Source organism: Haliotis cracherodii, unplaced genomic scaffold, assembly GCF_022045235.1.
Source record: "Haliotis cracherodii isolate W230 unplaced genomic scaffold, xgHalCrac1.p SCAF_5, whole genome shotgun sequence".
NCBI lineage: Eukaryota > Metazoa > Mollusca > Gastropoda > Lepetellida > Haliotidae > Haliotis > Haliotis cracherodii.
In genome coordinates, this window is record NW_027266308.1 from 26,861,594 (window position 1) to 26,876,278 (window position 14,685).

At 37.8% G+C, this 14,685-nt stretch overlaps 1 protein-coding gene across 1 annotated transcript; it reads left to right on the forward strand.

The window, feature by feature from the left end:
• Nucleotides 1-4,464: 4,464 nt before the first annotated feature.
• Nucleotides 4,465-11,826, forward strand: LOC139444295 (calmodulin). The gene is made up of 5 exons (XM_071225229.1): nucleotides 4,465-4,567; nucleotides 9,569-9,599; nucleotides 9,995-10,138; nucleotides 10,766-11,008; nucleotides 11,410-11,826. The coding sequence occupies exons 1-5, from the start codon at nucleotides 4,565-4,567 to the stop codon at nucleotides 11,436-11,438; spliced, it is 450 nt and encodes a 149-aa protein (XP_071081330.1). The 5' UTR covers nucleotides 4,465-4,564; the 3' UTR covers nucleotides 11,439-11,826.
• The last annotated feature ends 2,859 nt before the right edge of the window (nucleotides 11,827-14,685 follow it).

Below are 14,685 nucleotides of genomic sequence, written 5' to 3' on the forward strand. Positions count from 1 at the left end.
TGGTTGATAGATTTGTTGTTTGTTTGTTGTTTAACGCCGTTCTCAGCAATATTCTAGCTGTAAATAATCGAGCCCGGGCCAGACAACCCAGTGATTGATATCATGAGCATCGATCTACGCAATGGGGATACGATGACATGCATCAACAAAGTCAGCGAGCCTGACCACCCGATCCCGTTAGTTGCCTTTTACGACAAGCATAGTCGTCTGTACGGCAAGCATAGGTTGCTGATGACCTATTCTAACCCGGATCTTTTACGGATCGGTGGTTGATACAGTGAACAGCTATCTAAGGCAACATGAGTTGATTTTTCGTGGATCCTCGTTGTTACATGTTATCCATCCTCGGCAGTCATCTTGACCACCCAATACCTTTGACGACTGTCGTCTACAGTATGTATGGATTGAACTACAACGAGTCGAATCCCACAGCATCTGCGGTGCCAGAAAGTGGAAAATCCTAAATATGCAAAAGTTATAAGGCTTTCTTGATGCGAAGAGGGGTTTACTCCCTGGTATATGACCCGTGAAGATCCGGGGTAGAATTGGTCTTCAGCAACCCATACTTGCCATAAAAGGCGACTATGCTTGTCGTAAGAGGCGACTAACGGGATCGGGTGGTCAGGATCGCTGACTTGGTAGATGCATGTCATCGACCCCAAATGCGTGGATCGATGCTCATGATATCAATCACTGGATTGTCTGGTGCATACTCGATTATTTATAGACCGCTGTCATATAGCGGGAATATTGCTGAGTGCGGCGTTAAACAACAAACCAAACCAAACAAAATCCTTTGGATATAGATCTCAGGCCATATGGATATGAATAATGACAAAACAAATTGTTTATATATTTTGTTATAACTTTGGTGGCGAATAATGATAAGGAGAAAGACAATATTCTAGACTGTAGAATGATTTCACTTGGTAATCTGAAAGGTTTCTTTTAAATGTGTGAGTGAGTGTATGAGTGAGTTGGGTTTAACGCCGCTCTTAACTGTATACCAGTTATATCACGGCGTGCCAGCGCTTACTGTGGTAGGAAAGCCCGAAGTGATACCACTTCGGTGAAACCCACGAGCACGGTGCTGACAAACCTAGTAACAAAATCGGGGATTCGAACCCACAATCATAGGTTTCTGGCGTGCCCAACTGACGCAACTCTGCAAAGCGAATCGTGGCGCCATAGACGACTGGGCCACCCGTGCCCCCGTTTCTGTCAAAACAAAACAAACCACCTCGATGTCTTCACATAGAAAACCTATGTTTTATTTTTGTCTATTGCAACAAACAAACTTTAGTTGTATTTTATTATCTCTTTTTCGTGAGCATTTTCTTGTCATTCACTGAAATATCATTCATCCGGAGAACAGCTAATCAAATTGCTGTGGCCTGAAATATGCTTCGTCATATATACAATGAAGGTTTAAATTTATTGATTATATCAATAATGATAGACACACCCTGTGTGATAAGACATGCGCTGTCCGATTTTGTGACGTCATGTCTGAGCGAGCATGTAAACTAAAGAATGTGCATGCATCAACGATAGTGACGACGTTGTGTTTGGGTTTAGCTAAAAGTTACGAATACGATAAACCCTTTAAATAATATTATTCAAAGCTCGAATATTATTTTCATATAACCGTTATGTTTCTGTACGGAAAAAACATGTGTTAAAACGACTGTTTTTGCCGTATAGCTGGATAGATAGATAGATAGATAGATAGATAGATATAAATAAATATATATATATACACACACATACATACATACAGACAGACAGACAGACACACACACACACACACACACACACACACACACAGAACACGGATGGAACAGCTGGACACATTGCATCGTATCAACGTACGTCACTATCTAGCTGACCCTTTTGTTAATTCTGCGTACTATACACATTCTTTTAATGAAAACATTGGACCTGCCTTTGTAGAATAATATAATATATATTGTATAAACATGAAATAAACGCGCGAAATCCATCGTCGCTGAATAACAAAGGAGGGGCGATAACTCTTGTCAATACCCGGGCCCTGTTATTACGAATCAGAGTGACAGTAGCCGAGGGAACATGGCGCCTAGTTTTGTTGTGTTTCCGGGTAATGTTAGCTAAAAATGTCAATGGGACTGAAATATTCATCCTCGAATTAAACTAATAATCTTTATCTACACATTTATAACAAGGGGACGTTGCTTCATGGGAAACAAGCAAATGTTTTCCCAGACATTTCGTCACGGAAACTTTGGCCTTTAGACGGGCGAATAGCAAGTGAATAAAAAACCGAAACACGGGATATTGGCTTTTTAAAAGCATGGGAGAGTAGCGGTAATAAACGACTTCCTTTATAAACTATAGTTTGATCTATCCTTATGTTTATGGTAGGTCTTAATATGTTTTCAGTTATTATCCATAAAAGAAACGATCAGGAATGTTAATGAACAGTCGCTACATCATCATGATCATCATTATAAACATAAACTCCGGATATTGAATAGAAACAATTCTAGACAAACAATAATTATGAATTTTTGTGAGTGCGTGCGCGTATGTCTTGATAATGTATTCATGGTTTTAGGTAGCAGGAGTCACGAGTTTGTTTCAAGTAAATCTAGGCACCTAAGGCAAGTATATATATATATATATATATTAATAATCAAATAAGTGGAGTAAGATTGAACAGTTTTAATATATATATATATATATATATATATATATATATATATATATATATATATCTATATATCTATATATATATATAAATATATATTTTAATAATTAAATAAGTGGAGTAAGATTGAACAGTTTTAATAGGCTAGCGCTTTCAACTCGTACCACGTATGTATATATATATATATATATATATTATTTATTTAATTAAACATTTAAGTTTCTGTTCCAGTACTATGGATTTTCTTTTCAATGCTGTAGTAGTGACACGTACAGATACTACATACAGTCGTACACGATTGCTCAATACACAATCTCAAACTCGAAGTACTCTGCATAAGGTCCACTGCGGCTTTCGATAGCCGAGGCCATCTTTATCAACACAAGTCACGTGACTATTCGTACTTTGGTAACTTTGTCAACTGTTGGCCGATAGACACGTTTAAATTTACAACCATCGAAATAAAACATACTTGAGGTGTTGACAAACCATAACAGTGTTAGTCCCACCCACTTGCAGACAAAATTTGTTTGCTCTCAGCGCGTGTCGTTATGGCGATATGTCGCATTGCGGAACACGGCTGCTGTTTGTCACATTTCCTGCTTCGTTTTTGAAGCACACCTACGGGGAGAAGTCATTGACGGCGAATGCAACAGGTAGTTGGCGCGTGAATATTGCGTCTCTTTTGAATAAAGTTGCACCGTTATAAAAACAGATTATCGTGTTTGACAGCCCTACACGACATGTTCGCCAATCACAATACACAAAATATACATTTTTAATGTAATAAATAACACGATCTAATATGAATAAACAAAATTATTAAAATGAATTTTTCCGCTCTGTCCCTCTCCATAATATCTGACCTGACCTGGCACGATTTAACAGTTTTTTAAAACAAAGGAAGACCGTAAAGAGTCGAAATTGAAAGTGAAATTTAAACTTTGGAACAAGAAAAATACCATCCTCATCATTATATTATTTCTATAGGTCCAGTTATTCGAAGGACCAATTATATGAATGCGGTCAGCTTTTTTTAATATTTCGCTTGTCGTTATCGAGAAAATATTGCGGTCCATAGATACAAGTTGTTTTCAATGTTTCTAATATTACGACATAAAATGAAAAATACAAGTTTAACTGCATGGCGTATCCCAGATATTATTTAAATCATCATTTCAAATGCGGTAGTATATTAACCGATAAAGAAATAAAAAGTGAAATTTTGCAATCAAATGAAACAATATTATTAAATATACATCACAACATGTTGCATCCGCTTACATTACATCAGTTACAATGTGAATAATGAAATAAATAAACAGATTCATTCCAGTCTCGTCAACATATTGCCGTGTTCTATAATGAAACTATATTCTCAATACTACAAATTGTAAATAAATCGCTCTGTCCTATCAGAACATGTCTCTGAATTATCCCCATGGATTAACATACATTAATTAAAGATAATTCTTCAAAGGTGCACTATGGGTGATTATTAGAGTTTTTCTATGCATGTGTCGGTCGTATTAATTACAGGGTATTGTTGAAATCAGTTCATACATTCCCACGGATGGCGTTTGTACTGAATTTCATTAATGCTATTCTGCAATAATTACATCATTAAGTACCACACAGTTGTTAAGCCTCCCACAAACAATACATTCGTTAGGTTCAATAGATTTTTTTCTGTTATTTAATTTGTCGCATTGCGACAGATTGTTAGGGTCAGCTGGCCATTTAAAGTTATGAATGCTCCCTGTCTATATATAGCCTTGAATGTTATTGGACGTCGTGTTCAGTAAGGTAGCGGAAATTTGAAAGATCAAACCCGGGAAGGCTAGGTGTATCATACGTTGACGATTACAATCCAAGATGGTAAGTACTTGTTTTGTTGCCATCGGGATAATTGTACATATGAAATATGTTTTGTAAGTATTGTAGAATATGTCAGGGTGAATATTTTTCCTTCTACTTCCTTTGAACGGCTTGACAGCCGATACAACTAAATGAATAGAAAGTTTAGAAAGGCGGGTCAACTTTTATCACACCTAAGGCGTTCGCTGTATGGGCTTTCTTTTCTATGACATTGTATGGCATTATTATTCTCGTATAACTCTTTTTGAAAGTAGTAATGGTACATTGTCATTCAGGAATTATCCGATCAAGTTGAAACTAGTTCGAAGAAACTTTAGATTCACCGGTCCCGACGCTCACCTGTTGAAGGCGATTCTCAAGTTGATCATTTCGATCAATGATTCATGCACAGACATTTTGTCACAATGCGTGCAATTTCAGATCACTGATTTCCTCTGATTTCATTGCTATTATGCATTTATGCACATATTAGGCCAGACTTCTCTTGTTTGACGTTTTATTTTGTGAACAGTTTGGTAGGTAGTCATGGTTGTGAAACCGACAAACACTGACCGTTGAATTCTGTCATATAGGCCTTCCTTGAAGAAATAAGAAGTATTGCCAAAGGTCGCTATCCTAATGCATGGATAACACCGCCAAATGATAAAGAAACTTCGATTTAAGACCTACTGAAGAAATATTTTAACCAGTCGTAGGAAATGATTCAGCCATCCTAGTTCGGCTAGTGTTATTTTCGGTTGACGCCCCACCAGTTCGGGAATTCTTGAGTAGGACGATAGAGGCCTAAAGTGCTACATTCCTGCTTGTTCTCGATATAGATTTAAAGTTGTAAGTCTAATGTGTAGTTTCCATTTTAAAACTGTATAAATACAACTTGCGTTTGAGAAACTGCTATCAGTTGTTTGGTTCAGAGATTCCCAAGGTGTTATTTTAGTACTTTTTCAAACAGGTTTTCTTGTCACCCATGACTTGTTTGAATGAATGAGGGTTTGGTTAATCCTATTTTAGTAGAGTAATTTTACGAAGTTTCTGTTAGCAGACATCAACAGTAGCAGGGTTCACTCTAGGAATTTTCTGACATGGGCCCTTTATGTGAAAACTTCAAATATTCCAGAAGTACGCCCATATAGCACAATGTTAAAATACACCATTGTATTTGAAAATGTGTGCCTTTTTTTAGGGGCACAAAGCAGAAGGCCCTGTATGTCTTCCCGAGGCAAGGGATTTAACTGACTTTAAAACTCAAGTTTCCACCCTTCCAAATCCTGTAACTAAATCTACATCCAAATCATAAATAACCATGGCAACAGCCGTTCTGAATTCGTTAGATTGCAATTATAGGTTACGATATGCAAAATTGCGGTTACTACAAATTTCAAAGGATGTCACAAGACATTTTCGTGCAGAACACACGATAGAAATCTACAAAGAGAATATATTTTAACTTTTTAGGACAACAGAGTTTGGAATTTTGCGCTAAATCTGTGTGTCACAATGAGCGATGTGATGTCATTATGGTGGCATGCAGTGTATTTAGTCATTGCAGAAAGGAAATAAACATACTGTGTTTTCAATGTAGAGCTAGTTTACCTGTAGATTTAACCACGTTAAATTGAATTTGGAACTGAACACATACCTCCTAATTAAACTTGTTAAATACAGTTGCATTTTGCTGCATCATGTGCAGGAATGTTTATGTCCATATTCATAAACTCATGAGTACGGATTACACTGAACAACAGGTCTGTCTAAAATTAAGCACTCGAGCAGTTACTAGCTGAGATTGAGATATGGAAGAGTGATTGTTGGACTGAAATTAGCCATCACTGTGCAGTGGACCATAGCTAAGAGAGAATGTGACTGCTGTGACCCAATTACACACATGGTGGTTCAGTCGATAAGATTTATTGTTGGGATTAGTCACATTTCAACATGTGACTGGTTGCTGTACAAAAGAACTTGTTGAAGGCAATTTGGTCAGCCAACTGTTCACTTGATTAAGCATTTGTCAAACATTCGGTGATGGTGTTTGAGGCTTGTTTGGGAATCTATCTTTACTAGAGCTTCGTATATTAGGCGAAACATCAATAAAATCTGTTTCCCAATACTGGATCAACGCAATAAATAAAAATTTTATGGAAAATATTTATAACATCTGATATTGTTGAACATAGATGAGCTTACATTCAAAGTACTGTTAACATTGATACTACCGTATTCGACGTAATAAGCGCCCAGGGCGCTCTCAAAATTAGGAATAGGGGGCTCTTATTAGAATATTATTTTGGTGAAAGAAAAAAACAGTTGAAAGATAAATTTTGTGGTTTAAGCTGACAACCTGAAATGTTTATGTACAACAGATATATTTTTCCAGAATTAAATTGCCCATAATTAAGGTTGCATATAACACACAAGTGTGTATCATACGCGAATAAATAAGTCTTGTGTACATTGATCATTTGGAAGGGGTGCTAATTGGGATTGTTCACTTGCCAATATATTAACAAATATCGCCCTGGGCGCTTATTGGAGCAGGGCGCTTATTACGTCGAATACGGTTTTAGAAAGTAGACACTAAATTGAGAAATTTGATAAACACTGATAACAATGCAAAAATGTTAATCTTCAGCAACTTAAATTGCAAGCCTGAATTTTATTGTCTTATAAATCAGTGATACATTGATAAATTGTAATATTATTTCTTTAGTTCTGAAATTTCCAATAAGTAACAGAATTATTTATATTGAATGTGCAAGAATTATTTATATTGAATGTGCAAGAATTATTTATATTGAATGTGAATTTTGGCACAATATTCCAGCTATATGACAGCGTTCTATAAATTGTCTGGTCCAGACAGTCCTGTGACAGAAATCATAAGTATGCAATTTGGATATGATGACATACATCAACAGTCAGCTAGCGTGAACACCTGAACCCATTAGTCGCCTCTTCCAACGAGCATAGTTGCCTTTTGTGGTAGGCATGTGTTGTTTCAGACCTATTCTAACCCGGATCTTCATGCTGTGCATTATATATATTGCCAAAAGCGCTTTGCGTCGCTTATTCAAGTTATTGTAGATTTGACATATTGTGAGGTTATACAAGGCGTGACTCACTTGGGGCATCACATGAAAATAAGGCAATAAGCTTAGATGGTTTAAAGGCCTGGTTTGTTTGAAAATATGCAAAAGACCCCACGGAGTAAAATAAATAATGAAGAAATTATGTTCCGCTTTCTATGCTATTGCTTTTGAATAATTAGTGCATGACAGCTTGCTTTCATTAGCCCAAGGTTCAAATGAATAAGGACAATTCAAATTGCGACTAACAGGATCGGGTGGTCAGACTTGCTGACTAAGTTGATGCCTGTTATCATATCCCAATTGCATGGATCGATGCTCATGGCAATCACTGGATTGTCTGGTCCAGACTCGATTATTTAGACTGCTGGAATATTGCTATGTGTGGCGTTAAACAACAAACAAATTGCTTTTGATATTCAGTGTCTCAATCTATGCCAGATACTTTTGTGTCTACCAAATATACAATGCCTAGCGCCCCGTGAAGATCCGGGGTAGAATAGGTCTTCAGCAACCCATGCTTGCCGTACAAGGCGACAATGCTTGTTGTAAAAGGCGACTAACGGGATCGGGTGGTCAGGCTCACTGACTTGGTTGATGCATGTCATCGATTCCAATTGCGTGGATCGATGCTCCTGATATCAATCACTGGATTGTCTGGTCCAGACTTGATTATTTACAGACCGCCGTCATATACCTGGAATATTGCTGAGTGGGGCGTTAAACAACAAACCAACCAACAATGCCTAGCAGAACAGGAAATGCAATATAAATGGTTAATCATCACTTCTAGTGAAGTTTTACCTCAAATTTCAAATATTTATTGACCAAGTTTGTTATCACCTGTTCCTTCACCCAAATTCCCTGAAAAGATACGATGTAGTTTTAAACTGCACTAATACTTGATAATTTTTATTTTACACTATGCCTCGCACTCCAATAAGAGTGGGAATCAATATTTTAATCCTTTTTCAAACTCTGAGGCAGTGTTGAGGCTACAGCGGCTTTGATCGTGTTTGATAGGCTGAGCATGTTCTGTTGTGTTGATCATCTACCTTGGTTAAATGGCTGATTGTCTATAACACTCATAAATATTTTGGATTACAAAGGTAGCATTGCAGCGAGCAATCACTCAATTTTTTTTCAAACCATAAATATGTAGTCATGTGCATTAAATAAATCTAATATGAAAATGTAAATACATGAACACATAAAGTGACAGACATGCTCTAATGGACAGTAAATAATCTAACATTCTGTAAGTTATGTCATGTTTAAAAAATATTTGTCTCCCTGGTTTCACCAAATGTTCCCAATTTTAACTTAGAAAGGTAGGGGTCATTGGGCCCCACTTTTTCCATTTTCTGAAATGAACACTGCATGTCAAATTATATTTTGTTATTGTTTCACTGGAGATAATAAAGAAAAAAATCACCTGCTGACTTGTTAAATATAAGTATTCGCCTCATAGTGTATTCATTGCAGCCCTTGTCCTGACTCAGACTCAGTTATTTACAGGCCGCCATAATATGGCGTGAATATTGATGAGTGTGGCGTTGAACTACAAACAAACATATCTAATTGGTGGTTAATGTAAAATTAGTAATATATTTTTTAAAACACATGTCATACTATATTTTCACTTGTCTCAGACAAAGGGCTTGTAGCCATGTCTAACCTGGTTTAGTGTTGTGATTGTTATGGTTTCATAGTAAGGCAAATGTCAAGTAGTTACTACAAATTGACTATTTCTGCTTGCTTGTTTCTACATGGTTCTGAAATCTGTTAAGGAAAAAAATAAACAGTAGCTAAAATCAGGTTTAGGTATTGGAAGGAAATTGTGACGTGTCAAAAAATTTTACGTGTAAAATTTGGAATATAATTTAAAAAATTACTTTTTTTTTCTTTTTTTTTACAGGCAGATCAGCTGACCGAAGAACAGATTGCTGGTGAGTAATACTTTTCCCTTCCTGAAGGCTTTCTAAAACTTTAAGAAAGTTCTTGGCACAATACGGCTGAATATGTGATGTTAAATCTGAACTCACTCACTAAAAGACAGTTATTTTTTAAATAATAATGTTTTAATGTGTATCAATTACACCTTGATAATAAACAAAACAAATTATACTGTAGGCTGATTAAACCTCCCTGTCACACGACGTCCTGACCTTTGTGGGCAGTTTAATTTCTTACCAATAATTTATTTGGTAAGTATGAAATACTTCATCAGGCTTTGTCTCCTAAATGCCAAATTGATTACAGAAACTTCCAACCGTTAAAAATGACATCTTCATCAGTATTTCACTATTTGTCAATGTCTCATGAAATTTCTCTGTCATTGTAGAATTCAAAGAGGCTTTCAGCCTTTTCGACAAAGACGGCGATGGCACCATCACAACCAAGGAGTTGGGAACCGTCATGAGGTCACTAGGTCAGAACCCAACAGAGGCAGAGTTGCAAGACATGATCAACGAAGTAGATGCTGATGGTAAGTATGGTGAAAATTGAAACATTTGTCCAAGGACCTTTTCACCAAAGTCCATGCAATGACTGTTTACATGTCTTAGTTTGTGTACAAGCTTATAAAGTGTCAGAAATTAAGCAAAATGTTGAAAAAGCATAAAGACTGCTGAAAATGCCATCCTACAAACGTATTCGTTTGTGCCATTAGTCTTCGCTTATGACAACTTGGGTGTTAAATGTAAAATATAATCCAAAATATTCTGAAGCCTTTTTCCTACTGGTAATGATAAAAAAGGTCTAATCAAACATAAACATATTAATGTAAATGTCATGCCATTTGTGTTTCTGTGAGATTAAACAATAAAAGGGCTTTCAAACTGATGTTAATTTCTGATATCATTATCAAAAAAGCATGACGCCTAAAAAAAATAGAAAGCTATATTTCATTGTTAATCCTTGGAGGAACCCCCATTTGGAAAACATTGACATGTTTGAGTGAGTAACTTAAACTAAACAATGCTTAGCAGACTGTTTTATGATATTTGGACTAGACAGACTTTCTCAAAAGAAACAAAATTCTGAGCAAACAAGTACTCTGTTAGGTTTACATAATTTCCTTCAGAATATACGAAGTGTTGTTTACTTTCTGCAGGTAATGGAACAATTGATTTCCCTGAATTCCTGACAATGATGGCCAGAAAGATGAAGGATACTGACTCAGAGGAGGAAATTAGAGAGGCATTCCGAGTGTTCGACAAGGACGGCAACGGTTTCATCAGTGCAGCTGAGTTGAGGCATGTCATGACAAACCTGGGCGAGAAGTTGACAGACGAGGAAGTAGATGAAATGATCAGGGAAGCAGATATTGATGGTGATGGACAAGTAAATTATGAAGGTAAGTTACAACATGTATTGTCAGTTGTTTCTGCCTCAGAAAATGTTCAGTATATTATACCACCCAGGAAGAAATCTGTAATGGGCAGCGTTTATCAAAGGGAGATAATCTTGTGGCAGAAGTTCTGTTGCACCTACATTCAGCTTGTCACTTTCGGCCTGCATGGTCAAGGAATATTTTGCCCAAATATAAGATAATTGGGGATAATATGGCTTTTGGAGTGATGAATTTTGTAGAACCATATTGATGTTTCAACATTAATTTGTTTGATTTCAGCAAATTTTATTGAGTTTGGGGCTAATCAGATAAATAGTTTTATAACTGTACTTATCAATTTTCCTTTATCTCTCAAGTGTCTATTTCTGTTTGAAATGGAAAATAATTATTCTTTTCCTTTTCAGAATTTGTGAAAATGATGACATCCAAGTAGACAACGTTGTTTCTTCACGTCTTCCGTTCATCCAGCTGCCTTTCTGTCATCCTCGTCTGTCAACATATTGTCTCTTCAATACATTCCATCGTTTTTGTTGTGAAAATGGACCAACAATCATTGTTTTATGAGATTCCATCATAAGGAAAGCAAATTTTTATATAAGCATCTTTCTTCTGAATCTGTTGCCCATTGAGAGAGAACCCTGTCAGTGTTGGTGCTGGAACGAGGTGGAGGATCTCCCCATCCTCTCGGGGGCAGAGATGAGTGTCCTGGATCTGAACAAACACCTCCCAAACTGTTCCAGCTGCAGTGTTCCTGCAATCTTGTCACTCTGATGGGAAATGGAGTTGTTAATGAAATGATTAAAGAGTTATTTTATTGAAAATCCTCTTTTTCTTGTCAATTGTGTTATTGACCATTGTAACATGACATTTAAAATAATATACCTCCAAACCAGCAAGCCTTTTCACACAAGTGTGTGAAGGAATTACATCTCAGCAAAATTTTAGCTTGAGCATGCTTTTACGGAACAAGCAACCTCGCGCAAGGGTTTTTAACTGTGGAAACATGTCAACAGCTCAGTCCAAGGGAGGTAACTCGTGGATTACTACTAATCTTACAGATCACAATCCAGTACACGATAGTGCCACAACATATTTTGTCGTATCTACTTATAAACGTCTGATACCTCGTGAGTTTCTAGCTGTGCCCATCAGATATAGTTCCTTTATATATTTTTATGACGCGTTGACATAGATAGAAACATTACATCAGATTTTTTAATATTATTATTATTTATTTTGTATTATTTTTTTATTTTAGTGCCCGTGATGTACTTTGGGTAGGTGTTTAGCATGAATCTAATGGTGGTTAGGCGAGCTATTCTCTCCTCCCCACCAAATGCTGTGTAGTGTTGCAAACATTAGCCCTGTAATGATCCGCTGATAGTTGGCTCGCCCCAATTATGATCATAATCATTATCTGCCGGCACAGTGCTCCTGGGTTTCTCTGTAAGTGGTTAACGTCCCCGATCTACGCCTAAGGTTCGCAAAACTTTCAGGTCCGTAATTACAGTGCTATTGAAAGCTGCTGGATCTGGTTCAGCATCGCTGCTCACTGAGTTTTATAAGTTGTAGCAGGATGACTGGGGTACATGTGGGGTTTTATGCCACGATGTGGAGGCGGGTTGTATAAAACCTAATGAGGGACGCATTAAACCCCATGTACCCCCGAGTGAGCCTGCTACAACGAATTATCTTACCTACATGTTTTAATATGGCATTGTAAAATAATTAAAATAAATTCTAAATTAATGGAAACGACTGCTCGATTGAGCTGAGGTTAGCTTGCGCTGTCACGTGAAATCCATTGGCTCGGGGGGAAAAGCGTGCTGCGTTTTGGTTTGAAGCTGGGTATAAAGGATTTATTCGTCTCTCAGAAATGCACATGCAGCATGTAGTGTCCGTGGATGGGTATAAGAAATTTATTCACCCGCTGAGAAATGTGTAACCTTCCAAGGCGGGTTACACAGTATTTTATCAAGATCACGTGTACCAATCGGATCTTATCATTCTGACATGGGACCCGTGAAGATCCGGCGTGCATGGAATAGGTCTTCAGCAACCCATGCTTGCCGTAAAAGGCGACTAACGTGATCGGGAGATCAGGCTCGTTAACTTGGTTGATACCTGTCATCGTTCCCAATGGCATGGATCGATGCTCATGATATTAATGACTGGATTGTCTGGCCCAGACTCTATTATTTGCAGACCGCCGTCATATAGCTGGAATATTGCTGCGTGCGGCGTTAAACAACCAACCAATCTGACGTGGAAGGAGGATAGTGGTTTAAACCGGTCTGTAAATACTTGACTGGACCAGACAAATCAGAGTTGACATCGTCTACATCTATCTACGAATTTTGGAAATGATACAATGACATGCACCAACCACCCGTCCCCGTAAGTCGCCTCTTCAAGAAGCATGGGTTGCGGAAGACCATTCAAAGTGTTACGAAAAGAGTGTAAGATGCTACGCTAAGCATCTTACACAGGGATGACGGCGCCAAGTCGAACATTCAATGTGATAACCAAAAATTTAGTTTAACAAAACGTTTCTTTGTCAGACGTTTAGCAATAATAAATGTTTTACATGTTTAATCATTGAGACAGTAAACACACCTGTCTCAAATAAATATGTATCGGACGAGATGGGCGAGAGTTCAACAAAGCGGACCGTCCAGCCATACTTGGTTCAGTTTCTTATTCTTGCCCATGACGGCGTCCTTGACAATGTGGCTCCAGTGTTATTGCAACCTTTGTGGCTACCATATGTTGGCAGAGCTGACGGTAGACTGATCGATACAATGTTTAGGCTCGCTCGTCCGCCTCTCAATGATCTATATTAATTATTGATTTCTTGATGTTCTTTTGAACAACTAAAAGACAAAAAATAACTACACTTAAACATCGCATTAATTAAACACGATAATCATCGCGCACTGCTCCCGGGCATAATAATTCGTGGTGTTGTCTGTCCTGGCGTGTGTTGTCTCCTGCAGTATGCATGTACAAACGGACGGGCGTGGGTGGCTAAGGCGCCACAATTCGCATTGCAGAGTTGCGTCCCTTATGCGCACCAGAACCATATGAAAGTGGGTTTGAATCCCGGTTCGCCCCATTGCATTTAGGTTGTCGACACCATTGCAGATTGTCGTGGGTTTCATCAAAGTGGTAGACGTATGAGACCTGCATCACTAAACGCCTTCCTCCCACTTTAAGCTAACGCCGTGATATAACTGGAATACTGTTAAACCCAACTCATTTTGAAAGATTATGAAATGCATATTGCATATTTTCGCCATAATGTTTGTGCACTTATTAATAGGATATATTATACATACCTTGAAGCACTGTCCTGAGTACGGGGCGGTCGGGTAGCCTAGTGGTTAAAGCGTTCGCTCGTCACGCCGAAGACACGGGTTCGATTCCCGACATGGGTACAATGTGTGAAGCCCATTTCTGGTGTCCCCCGCCGTGATATTGCTGGAATATTGCTAAAAGCGGCGTAAAACCATACTCACTCACTCACTCACTCACTGTCCTGATTACATACAACTTAAGAACTTCAAGATGACGCCCTGATGTAACTGGAATATTGTTCAAAGCGGCGTTAAACCAAACTCGTGATTCACTCGCTTGTATCTCCAACGTTACTGTCACACAAAGGTTTTCATGGTTCAACA